This window comes from Pristis pectinata, chromosome 16, assembly GCF_009764475.1.
Source record: "Pristis pectinata isolate sPriPec2 chromosome 16, sPriPec2.1.pri, whole genome shotgun sequence".
NCBI lineage: Eukaryota > Metazoa > Chordata > Chondrichthyes > Rhinopristiformes > Pristidae > Pristis > Pristis pectinata.
Window position 1 is genome coordinate 16730262 of NC_067420.1, and position 12823 is coordinate 16743084.

A 12823-nucleotide genomic window follows, 5' to 3' on the forward strand; every position below is an offset into this window, starting at 1 on the left:
AGAGAGCAAACTTATTCTCATTTTGTCTTGTGGTATCACCCCAACAAAGAGGCTCGGTTGTCACACTTTGTAATTAGGAAAGATATTTTGCTCCTTCCCTCCAATATTTAACAATCCTGAATGTACTTGCTGAGATATTTACCTTGAGTGCTATCCAAAACATTCCTTGAGGGATGATTCTTAATGTGTGATCCTGGCAATGAGCACTGACAGGATATTTTTGACTATAGAACCATCATGACCCAATCCTCTCTACTGATAGTTCCAAAAGCACAATGAGGCCAATTACAATGTTCAATCTACCTGAGGTAACTTAATCCAGACAAAGGTTTGAAACTCAAATCTTCCTTATTTCTTCAGCCCATTTTCACAGTTATTCCCATCAGGTATCTGGACACTGTGCCAGGGGTTCTAGTAGGAGTCTTATAACCAGAACTTCTAGTGCACACACATATGGGACTTGGACCCGATATGATTGTGATTGGAGCGGCGATTGAACGGGTCAATTGGGGTTTGAGTTAGTGGGTGTGATGTGAAAGGATGAGGACCTTGGAGATGGGCAATCGGGTTAGTGGCCACGGGAGAAAAAGAGATCAGGGTCTGCAGGAAAAATTTAGAGAGTACTTGGAGAAACAGGGGTGCCTTTGTGATTACAGACTCAGGAACATAAGAAGATTGGGGCCTGAAGCTTGGGTAGGTCACGAAAAAGATCAGTGGATGAGATGGAGGCAGCTGGTATTTGGTGCAGTGTTGGGGAAGATCAAAAAGAAAGAAGGTAATGGGCTTTGGAAGAAACTTACAGAAGATTCAATCCAGCACTGCCCTATGAAGTTAAACTTGTTCATGCAGTGCCGGCAACTTTCCAAGGGCAATTTAGCTTCAGTTACTCCACAATGCCCCAGAAGGAATGTTAAATGGGGTATGACATAATCCGACAAGGAAATTGTGTCAGGCATTCCAGGTTAACTAGGGTTTTGAAATAGCAAGTTGAATTTCCAGAGTGATGAAACACAACATAGAAATGCCTAATTTCCTGTTTCACTCTAGGTAAACTAGATCTTCAGAAAACAAGAGCATTTAGTGACGGTTCTTTCCTTTTAGTAGCTGAGCTCAGCTAACTTCTCCAGCCAGGTGAACTGAGGTCACTTTGCACAATAATAGACTAATAGACCTTAACATGTTTAGCTTCTTTAACTCAGGATTTGTTATGGGTTCTTCGGTTCCTTTACCAAAAAAGAGACTTTAAGGAGACAAGATGGGTCTTCATTGGGGTTTGAGCACTAAAGGAAAGCTGCAGAAAGATCCAAAAAGATACATAGTACGCACATACACATGGTGTAAGCTGTAAAAGATGCTGTGTTGGCAAGGGCTTTGGCACATGAGCACTTAACAGCTACCAGAAGAATATGGAAGAGGCAGATCATGATGTTGATAAGTGTGTGACACTGGTGCTCTCTAAATAAGCCAGCTGACTGCATTTCATTCTCTCATAATGGATACCATCTGATGGGGAGAGCTCATGGCTTTACAAGGATTGCAGGGATCCATGATGCCATTGAGAGCACCCACATATTTGGTACAATTACCACGTCACTCTGCCCCACTCTGCAGCTGAATGGGTTTCTATTCCCTCAAGGTGCAGCTGATCTGTGACCATAGGCAACAGGTCAAGCCCCATAACCTGACTGTTTTTATGATGATTTCCTTCAGCAGGATTATAATTTGTCAGTTTCATTTAAGCACCGTGACAAAATAAAGGGGGTTACTGATTGGCAGGAGTTGGCCGATAAGTCCAGTGTGCTGCTTTTGTACTTGGATAGAAAGCACAGAGAAAAGCCATGTTACCATGTACAGTAAGATAAAGTGGACAATTGTGAAGTTGAAGGAATGTTTCCAATGCCTGGACTGAACAAAAGGAGGGCTCCAGTCTTCTATGGAGCAAGTGCCAATCTCCATGGTGGTCTGTCGCCTATGGCACCACTCCCTGTCATGATCCTTCGACATCAATAAAACAGTAAGCAGCTGAAGTGTGGGATCCGCTGCAGGAGAGGAAGGATCTGGAGGAAGAGAAGGAGAAGTGGCAACCAAGTCATTTCCTTTAGCTCAGTCGGTCAATGTATAACTCATCCATAAAATTCCAATGATCACAATCCCAGTTCCTCATTCAGCAACTCACTCCCATACTTTCATATGGCTGCAGAGTAGCAACTGATCACTCTATGCTTGGGTGTTGAAATCAAAACATTCTATCTCAGGGTATACGTATCATATGATATTGCCTTCATGTCTATGGATTGCACATTGGTATGTTATGTCATTCATAATCTCTTCCTGTCTGCACAGTCACAGAATGGTTTGTACGTCAGCTGTCTGCATCTTCAGCAACTAGAATGGATGTGATTTAAAGGTGACAATCTAAGTTGGAGGTCAACATCAGAGGCCTTATGTGTCCGGCCTTTAACAAAGTTCCTACTTATGACCTCCTGTGAGTTCCATTCAGCTCTCCAAGCTCATCAGGGTGGAGGTTGTAAGCTGGGGTTTGTAAATCCAGATGGGCTTGCGTGGCTTCAAACTCTGATGGAATGTTAACAAGGTTCTGGTGAATGGCCGGGTGTTTATTTTCCTCAGTTCACTGGATATTAGGATTGGGGTATCACAGTGTATGATGGAGGAGTGACCTTTGTCAGCACAGGCAGCAAGGATATTGGGGTGGACTGAAGAATTCAGTGAGTAGGATATTAGCAAGGTGGCTGTGACTGCATTGGGCTCATGCTAGTACACAGTATTTTGCTGTTGAATATTGAAAAGCTATCACTGATGTTGTAATGCTGATGCAGATGTTCCCCCCACCAGTTTTTGGATCAGGTTGACCCTTGTCTTCAACTTCCTGGCTATCCTTCTTAGGCAACATTATTCCAAAATAAAATTGGGTGGGATCATGTATCACTTTGCCTCCACAGAAAGTCATATTCGATGTACAAACATACAAACTAGCAGCAGGAGTCGGCCATTTGGCCCCTGCTCCACCACTCAATAAGATAAATTATGCTTGCTCTAACTGTAGGCTCAATTCCCTATTCTCATATGCCAGCATTAACCTTTCCCTCCCTTGCTTATCAAATATTTACTTCTGCTTCCATTACTCTTTGAGGAAGAGAGCTCCAAAGACACATGACCCTCTGAGAGAAGACAAAATTACTTCATCTTTGTCTTGAATAGGCAATTCTTATTTTTAAACTGTGATTCCTAGTTCTAGACTCTCCCGCAGAAGGAAACATCCTCTTAACGTCCACTCTGTCAAGACCCCTCAGGATCTTCAATGTTTTGATCAAGTCTCCTCTCAAGAATTCTAAACTTCTAAACTTAAGTGAGAACCTGTCCAGTTCATCCAACTTTTCCTCAGCACAACCAATACATTCCAAGTATTACTCTGGTAAATCGTCCATGAATTACTTACAACATGTTTACAACTTTCCTTTAATAAGAAGACTAGTGCTGTACATAATACTCCAGATGTGGCCTTACCAACACCCTGTGTAACTGAAGCACATCCTCTCCACTTTTGTATTCAATTCCCCTCACAATAAACAATAATGTTCTGTTAGCTTTCCTAATTACTTGCTGCACATGATTATCAGTTTTTTGTGAATCTTGCCCTCGGACATGCTGGAGTTAGAATTAAGCTAGAGAGGGTACAGAAAAGGATGTTGCCTAGACTCGGGGGCTTGAGTTAAAAGGAGAGACTGAATAGGTTGGGACTGTTTTCCCTGTTGAGGGGTGACCTTTAAGTGGCTTATAAAATCATGAGAGGGTAGAGAGTCACAGTCATTTTCCCAGGGTAGGGGAGTCTAAAACTAGAGGGCAGGGGCTTAAGGTGAGAGGAGAAAGATTTAAAAGGGATCTGAGGTGCAACTTTTTCACCCTGTGGGTGTTGGGTATATGGAACAAGCTGCTAGAGGAAGTGGTGGAGGTGAGTACAATTACAACATTTAAAAGATATTTGGACAGGTACATGGATAGGAAAGGTTTAGAGGGATAAGGGTTAAAGACAGGCAAATGGGGCTAACTTAGGTGGGCATCTTGGTTGTCGTAGATGAGTTGGGCTAAAGGGCCTGTTTCCATGCTTTATAACTCTATGATGCCAGGACCCTGAATCTCAGATCTTCGCAATCTCTTGCCATTTCAATAATATGATCACTTTTAATTTTACCTACCAAAATGGTCCATTTCATATTTTCCTACATTATAATTAAGTTGCTAGATCTTTGCCTACTCACGTAACCTATATATAACTCTTTGCAGCCTATTTTTTTCACAAATTACTTTCCTACCCAACTAGATATCCTAGTACCATATTTTGTTGGCAATTTCATTAATTAATGTTTTCAAGATGAAAAGACAATCACAATTGATTTCTGGAGATTTGGTTTGAGCTTCTAACTCTGGGGATATTTTTCTGGTATCTCCAAGTTCTTGTTCAGGATGGACTCATTGTGCTTGTGGTAGCTACTTTGCTAGGTCAAATGAATCCATCTGCATATCCAAATTTGTGTGACTCTATTGGTGACATATTGTATGTGTAGGCATTAATAAATGCAAATATGAGTACTTGAGCCAATTGATAATCCCTGCAAGTCTTTTATTTCTCCATGATGCAGAGTTTTTTTCAAATCTGGCGGACCATTGTTGAGCTAGTTGCCTTCCGACTTTGTCACTCCTGTGGATGTATAACCACCTAGTGCACTTCATCATCTATATTAGCTGTGGTGTTGGGAAAAGGGGTTGGTCCTTGCACGTTTCAGATTCAGTCTCTATCCTATGCTGATGATATCCCTGCAAAGGCTGCACCAATCATGTGCTTCTTCTGGAAGGCAGCATTGATATAAATTGTGAATGACAAGACCTGGTTGCAGTAGCTGTGGTTAGGTTGTTGAATAGCTTGTTCTTTGGGGATAACTGTCTGAATAAAAGGTTTGATTCAGCAATCATGCCACTTCTGACCTTCCCTCGATGAAGGGCCACCATGACATTTGTGTGGGTCTTCCAGCAATGCTATGATTGTGAAGGTGCATTGAAACTTATGGGTGTTAGGTTTAGCTTGTGAATGATAAAGATGATTGGCAGATGAATGATAAGGATGTAGTGCATTGAGCGGGTCCTAAGAGTACTGTTGCGGTTGCTGGGATGCAGCATCTGAAAGTACATTCACAGACCTTGACCACAACTGTGAGGTCATTGAACCCTCAGCAACAATGCACTTAAATCCTTTGATCTGACTTCTGGCTTTGACTTCTAGGGCTATCTGCTCCCAATGCCATGTGAACCTATACTTGTAGGACTTTTTGGCCACCTGTAAGTAACAACATCTCTTGTGCCACGATCTCCAGTCTGAAATGGTTGAGAATTCACTGTTCCAAGCTGCACCGTTCTCTCCATTTTTCCTGGTCAGCTTCAGCATCACTGGCTCCAGCCTCAGTGCCCACATAAGAGGAGTAAAACACTGTAGATGTTGTAAATCCAAAACAAAAACAGAAAATGCAGAAAGAACTCAGTAGGTCAGGCAGAATCCATGGGGTGAGTCAATATTTCAGGTCAATCACGCTTCATCAGAACTGGAAAAATGAAGAGACAACTGTGTAATAAGTTGCAGAAAGAGGAAGGGGTGGACAATTCTGGCCTGTACCCTTTCACAGACATTCTTTCTGTTCTCTCTACCCCTTCCCCTTTCTGCAGCTGTACAGACACTTGTTCTCTCACTTTTCCAGTTCTGATGAAGAGAGATTGACATGAAATGATGACTATTTCTTACTCTATGGATGTTGCCTGTTCAATTCTTCCAACATTTGTGTTTCTCGTCGCCCTTTTAAGAAGTGCTGGCCAGTTTTAACAGCTACTCCTGAAGCACGCAGCCAATAACACTGTATCTGGATAGCATAGACAAGGAAGTGAGCAGTGAGAAATATCTGTATGTTACTGAATGGATAATGGTGAATTATGCATCACATTCCACAGCTATTTACAGGAGAGCTATTGAATATAACCACCTGCCCCCATTCAACCTTGCTAACAAAACTATTCTGTACATCAGCAAACATGATACATTGAAACAATGGAGATTATTCATACAGAATATTATAAATGGGAGGGTGAAATTCACAAAGATAGCATCAGATTTGTTTTCATTCTGTTGATTGTCTTCTGTCTATTTTAATATTTTTGCTATAAAATTTCTTTTCCTTGAAAGGTTCTGGCAAAGCAAAAGGTTGCTATGTTGAATGTTGAAATAGACAAAATGGCATTGTGTTACTAAACTTAGTCAGGTTAATCTGATGTCTGATCCACTGTAGATCAAAAAGAGTCTTTCGTTTTGTATCTTGTTTCCCTATTACATTTCTTTTTAGCCCCGTTTATAATTTTAATCTGAACTAGTGCCGAGTTGGAGATTTCATTATCAGCTTATTTTTACCGTAGGCTTGAGGGGTTGAGGAGACTCCTGCCCCTATTTTCTTATGTTGTTCTTGAAGTAACTAGCTCAGGCTTGAGAACATCAGGATGTTATTTGAAAGGTAGCAAAATATGGTTACCACCATCTGGTAGCCAATTTCTATGTCATAAGCTTGCATAATAATAACCTGGTGTTTCTTTCTTTCAGAGGCAGAAAATGTTGCTGCTTCTCACAAGGGCATTGTTCCTCCTTCTGGGATCGGTTTCCCAACTATGGATGTCTCCCAATATGGATCTCAATCATGTAGCTCAATGGCATCTACAATGTTAGCTGGAGAACACATGAGTGAATATGGCCAAGTGGACAACAGAGAGTTCAAATACTACCTGGAAGCTGCAAAGCCAAATGCATCATCTAGTGTAGAAAGCCCAAGAATTGAGATCACGCCATCACCTGGACTGTTTCATGTAGCTCCACATGTAGCCAGCTGTGGAGAGCAAACATATCATTCTCCCACAGCAGTTCCTAGAGTTACCTTACCTGTGCCAGGTTCTGAAAACATTGTATACAGGGATCCAAACAGTCCAGCTAGTAGTGCCTCGTCAACAAGTTGGCAATCAGTTGTGTCTCATGAGTCGAGTTCCCATTATGGCATCTCGCCTCAGACCTCACCAATAACATCTCCATGTGTCTCACCAAAAAATGGCTCAGAAGAATATCAAGGTCAGGGTGTTCACCATTCTCCAAGAACATCTCCTGTCAACTCACCCTCAACTCACAGTGAAAACTGGCAGAATGCAAGGTCACCATCCCCAACACCCCGACCTTCTTCAAGATCATCATCACCTTGTGGAAAGAGAAGATATTCCTGTGACCGCTCCAGAACTCCTTCTCCACAGGCTTCACCAAGAGTCATTGCAAGAGATGAACCCGGTTTGCACCAATTTTCAAATTCTGCAAGTCTTGCAGATGCAATGAGCACGCTCACCACTGATTCCAACAATGACCTGGGTGAAATGCTTCCTGTAAAGGCTCGTATCATGGATCTTACTCCGCCATCCTCCCTTAAAACTGACATGTGTAAAGGAGAAAAACTTACCAGCCTTACCACGCTGAATTATGCCGAGTTTTCAGGGCCCTGTCAGGATTTGAAGAAAGATGTTTATGGCGTTGACCCGCTTTTTCTGATGCCTCCTCATCCTTTCCAGTGGACAAAACCCAAACCTACATGCACGTGAGTATCATTTCATTTTCCATTCTGACATCAAAATCAAACAGCAAGGAATATTTCACTTTGGCTTCAACTAAAGCCCCAACAACTGAGTAAGAATTCTTTTGATCCTTCATTGGAATCTTATCACAATGTCTCTTCAGCCAATGTACTGATTCAGTGAATAAATCCATTAAAAATTAGAATATGCATTGATAACAATGCCAGAATCCCAACAAATTGAAGAGAAAGGTTCAGAGTTTAAAAATGGAGATGATGGGGAAATTAGCATTCAATTATGGATTTATACTGTGCTGGAAAATGCAGTTAAAGTAATGAAATTAAGGACTTACTAAACCAGATATTAGTTTTAGATTCCCAATTTAGACCAGTAATAGATCAACAAAAGTATTTTTTGGCTTTCTGTAACCAACTGGTCTCCTCAAGTTCTTTACATTGGTGGCAAATTGATCAAATTGGACACTGTGACACATCATCCTTTGGGAACCAAGTCATGGCATCAAGTCAGTGGGTAATAATGCAAAGATCCAAGTGAAGTTTATTGTGCTAACCTTAAAAATCCCTGCCTGGACTTGGTTGCAGGAGTACTAATCCACAGTTATTGTTACAGGTTATTTTTTTTATTATGCTGATTGCAGATGGTAAAATGTTAAAATTATGCTAATTTTACCAAACAAACAATTTCAAGCAGGTAAAACTGCTCTACTTAACTGGAATGATGGCAGAAATGTCAGAAATTGTTATTGGAATACCATCTCACAAATAAGGATCACTCATTGTAGCTCCAGATTCTGACAAGATTATGACTTGTACAGCAATTAGATATGGAACAGAAAAATGGAAGCCAATGAATTTAAACGCATCCTTTATTACAATTACCAAAAGGTTTGCAATAAGTTAGGCACAATGAAACCCTAGTTCAAGGATTTAGTTTTCCAAAGGTGCTTTGACTGCATGTTTCACTGAATTTTACAGAATTTAACAGATTAAAAAATATTTGAATAGTGTTAAGGTTGTTTAGTTTATAGATTTAAATATATGCCTTTTTGGGAGTTGTTATGTTTTAGCTTTCTTAAATGTTGTATTTAAAATCTATGGATTCTCTTTGAAGGAGGATGAAATAGCATACAGTGACATCAAAGTTATTTCCGAAATATTCCACCCATGCAACATTTCGTTCAGCAGTATCTTCTTTCACAATGTAAATGCAGATTTCCAGTAAAAATGCACAACCTGCTCATCTTTCATGTCTCGTGTATTTTAATTGACATTGTCGCTTGATTCCTCACAGTTATGACTCATCCTAGGTATCCATGCAGATGTATTAAAGCGCTGCAACATTTGGCATTTTGAGCACTATATTTGTCAGCCATGGCTTAGTGGTAGCATTGTCACTTCTGAGTCAGAAGGTCATGGGTTCAGATCCCACAATAAAGATATGAACAGTTATTTTAGTCTTGCAATCCAATGAGGTACTGAGAAAATGTTGCATTACTCTCTCGCAGAGGTAGCTTTGATCTGAGAAACTATCTGCCTTCCTGGGTGGATATAATAGATTGCATGATACCACTCAGGAGAGAGCAAGGCAATGTTTTGGGTGCCCTAGCTAACATTCAACTTGAGCTAACACTCAAGCAATACCAAAAATGTATTTTGTTGGTGTTTGTAGGAGCTTGCTGTTGCAACTTGGCTGCAGTATTTCCTATGCTGCTTAGATGACATCTGGAGTGTGATTTTAGGAATGTTATCAGATATTTTCTGCAAAATATATTTACTGAAATGGTGCTGGGGGTTCAAGTTTGTTGAGATACTGGAGAACTATGGGTGCTCTTCTTATAACAGAAAAGATTAGAGATTTCCTGAAAGGTTTTGGAAGAGTAAATAAGGAGAAACTGTTTCCGGTAGGGGAAGGGTATCAACCAAGGAAAACAGATTGAAGGTAATTGTCAAAACAATGAGAGGTAATGCAAAGAAAATATTTTTATTCAGAGGGTTGTTGAGATCTGAAACACATTGTCTGAAGAGTTGGAGGAACCCGATTCAATAGTAACATTCAAAGGATTTGGATCAATATTTGAAGGCAAATCTATTGTGGAGAAAGCATTAGGAAGTGGTTCCAATTAATCTTTCAGAGGTTTATAGAATGCATCAGTTTATGATTCTGTGATCACAATTATGATGATACTTTGAGAGATGCAATGAAAGGTGTAGTATAAATGCAAATCCCACTTTCCTAGCTGCACACATGTCATTATAGAGGTACAGATTTATCACTTCTGATCGAGTTCTGGTAGTTCATGGACTATTAGTAAGATTTATATTCATTTGCAGGGGAAGAAATACTCAAAGGTGTTCCACTTCCTTACATCATCTGATAGTAAAGCTGAACAGTAAATCATCTTAAGCCTTGAGGTTAGGACACAGCATAATAACCTCTTTAAGAGCACTCTCCTTCATGGGAACTCATCTTGATGCAAGGTGAGGTACTAATGTAGAGCCAAAAGAGGTGGTAACTTTGTCTTATCAGTTCAGGAGATGGGGTTGGTTGAGAATTGTTTGCAATTGAATCAAATTGTGTTGCACTTGCAGATATGAATTTGAAAAGAAATGACAAAATGTAAAACAGGAAACAGTCCAGTGAAAAAAAATTGCTTTAATGCAATGTGTGATGAACACAAAAAGGGAGACATTTTAACAACAAATTATTTTTTCACCAAAATCTAACTACCATGAACTGCATACAGTTCAGTATTAGGATACTGTGTTTGTGAAAAACAGTATCATACGATTTAGATACCAAATTAATGTAAGGAATTTAGAACGTTCATGAAGTTTTTAAATTTTATGCTATTGGGAAACAAGATTGCATTTAATTTTGAGACTGCATAGCCTCCTGTGTCAGAAGAAGTATTGAATGGTCGGTACCTCCCCTGTTTTCGGAGTGGAGGTTAGGAATTGGAATGTGTCTGAGAGTGATGCTTTGGATTTGGTTGACTGTAAGCACAGGGGGTCTGATAATGATATCCCTACATTTCTTAGTTCATGCTAAGCCCATTCCAGCCTGACAACATCCAGAAATGTACTTGTGCAAACCTCTACTCTGTCGTTCAGCATTACACCCCGTGTAACCAATAAAGCCAGAAGAATCTTGTAAGAATTTCTGTTTGCTGAGAAGTAGCAAATTGCTTGTTATTTATGCGTTTATGTTTTGTAAACTGGACCATTCAGCTAATTATGAGAGTGAATAAATTCTAAAAAAGAAGCATAATAAATCCCATTCAACAGCTTTATCTGATGCAGGCAGATTACAGAGAATAAGATTTGGACCATTAGAATAGTTTGTATGGTCTTTCTTCTTTCCTGCTTTCTTACATTATCAATCTCATTGGTAATTTATTTCACCTGCTTATGCAACGTGAGTTAGTGATTACTGCAGGAATTATTAACTGATATTGTCCTCAGCATTTATACTAGTTTCATTGTGGGCATATGATTCCTAATAGAATACTAGCATATTTCTCCGTGAATGACTGTGATTACTTTATATTGGGTTTGTGTGAAATTGAACAGAGAGGTGAGCTTAGAATTCCTATGGAATTATAATGAATGGAAGCTTTGTATTCATTACTACTAGAACCCAATAAACAACTTTTATTTACTTCATAATATTCCTTGTCTCTGATGTACACATTCAGTCAATTTCTTGGGTAACAAGTGGTTAACTGTCAATCAATTACATTCTACGCAAACAGACTGTCATGTACCCAGTACTATATCAATGACTACACTTCAGAAGTACATCACTGATTGTAACATGCTTTGTAATGATCTGAAGTCATGAAAGTCGATCCATAAATAGAAGCTGCTGTTTTAATATCATATTTCATATTGACCATCTGACATAAAGATTTGACAGATAGGAAATGGAAATTTCAGTAGGGATAGGGAGTTAACACTGAAATTCCCATTTGCCGCAGTGAATTAACCCCAGTGTCATCTGAACTCACAGGGGCAAGGATGTAGGTTACTCATAGGTTGATAAGAGGAAGCACCAAGTGAGGACAAGATTCTTCCCTTAGGAAAATGTGCCTGTAAATCTACCTCATAGCAGAAAGCTTATGATGTAATATCAAGGAAAGGATGAGATCAATCCATGAATACTCAGAACAACTTCATTGGTAGGTTCCTGATATATGAACATATATTTGTTTGTTGATGCAGGTAATTATAAAAATGCTATTGTTTTCTTACAGCATTCCTCCTCTGCCACCTCTGGAGTGGCAGCTGCCAAGTGTATCGGGACAATACAAATTGCAGATTGAGATACAGCCTAAACCTCACCATCGAGCACACTATGAAACAGAAGGAAGCCGTGGGGCAGTTAAAGCTCCAAGTGGTGGTCATCCTGTGGTCCAGGTAATGCATTTAATTATGATATTTGATCCTACTTAGTATTTGGGAGAGAGTTCCTTCTGCAAGCACAATATTTGTCTGCATTGTGAATGCTTAGTCAGTGAGTATATTCAAAATGGAGATGAATAAGTTCATGGATTATTATGAGTGATATATAATGTTTAATATATGTTAATTTAAGTTTATGTTAACTAATGTTTGTCTTGGTCTTGTAACATACTGTGCTGCTGCTGCAAAAAAGCTAATTTTCATGGCATTTATATCATATATATGTATGCCTATGACAACAATAAACTTGAACTTGAACTTAAACTTGGACGCTCGAGGTATTAAGGAGTATGGGATAGTTAGGGGGTATGTGGAGGTGGAAGATCAGTTATGATTTTATTGAAGGAGGCTGAAAAGGCAAATGACCCATTCCTGCTTCTAATAAAACTGTTCAGAACTTTGATTGAAGCAGATATTCGACTCTATTTGTCTCTATTTATGGCTTAGGATTAATTTTGCTGAAAAATCAAGGGACATTTTAAGCTATAGAAAGTTAGGCCACGTCTGGAGTATTGCATTCAGTTCTGGTCGCCCCATTATAGGAAGGACGTCCAGGCTTTGGAGAGGGTACAGAAGAGGTTTACCAAGGTGCTGCCTGGATTAGAGGGCATGTCCTGTGAGGATAGGTTGGACAAACTTGGGTTGTTCTCTCTGGAGCAGCAGAGACTGAGGGGAGATCTGATAGA

At 39.7% G+C, this 12823-nt stretch overlaps 1 protein-coding gene across 3 annotated transcripts in view; it reads left to right on the forward strand.

Moving 5' to 3' along the window:
* The window catches only part of nfatc2a (nuclear factor of activated T cells 2a), a 137985-nt gene that overhangs the window by 16671 nt on the left and 108491 nt on the right, over window positions 1-12823 (forward strand). For all 3 annotated transcript variants that reach the window (XM_052031460.1, XM_052031458.1, XM_052031459.1), the window contains exons 2-3: window positions 6653-7679; window positions 11930-12092. In XM_052031460.1, coding sequence (XP_051887420.1) covers window positions 6653-7679; window positions 11930-12092 — 1190 coding nt within the window. The remainder of the gene's footprint in view (window positions 1-6652; window positions 7680-11929; window positions 12093-12823) is intronic.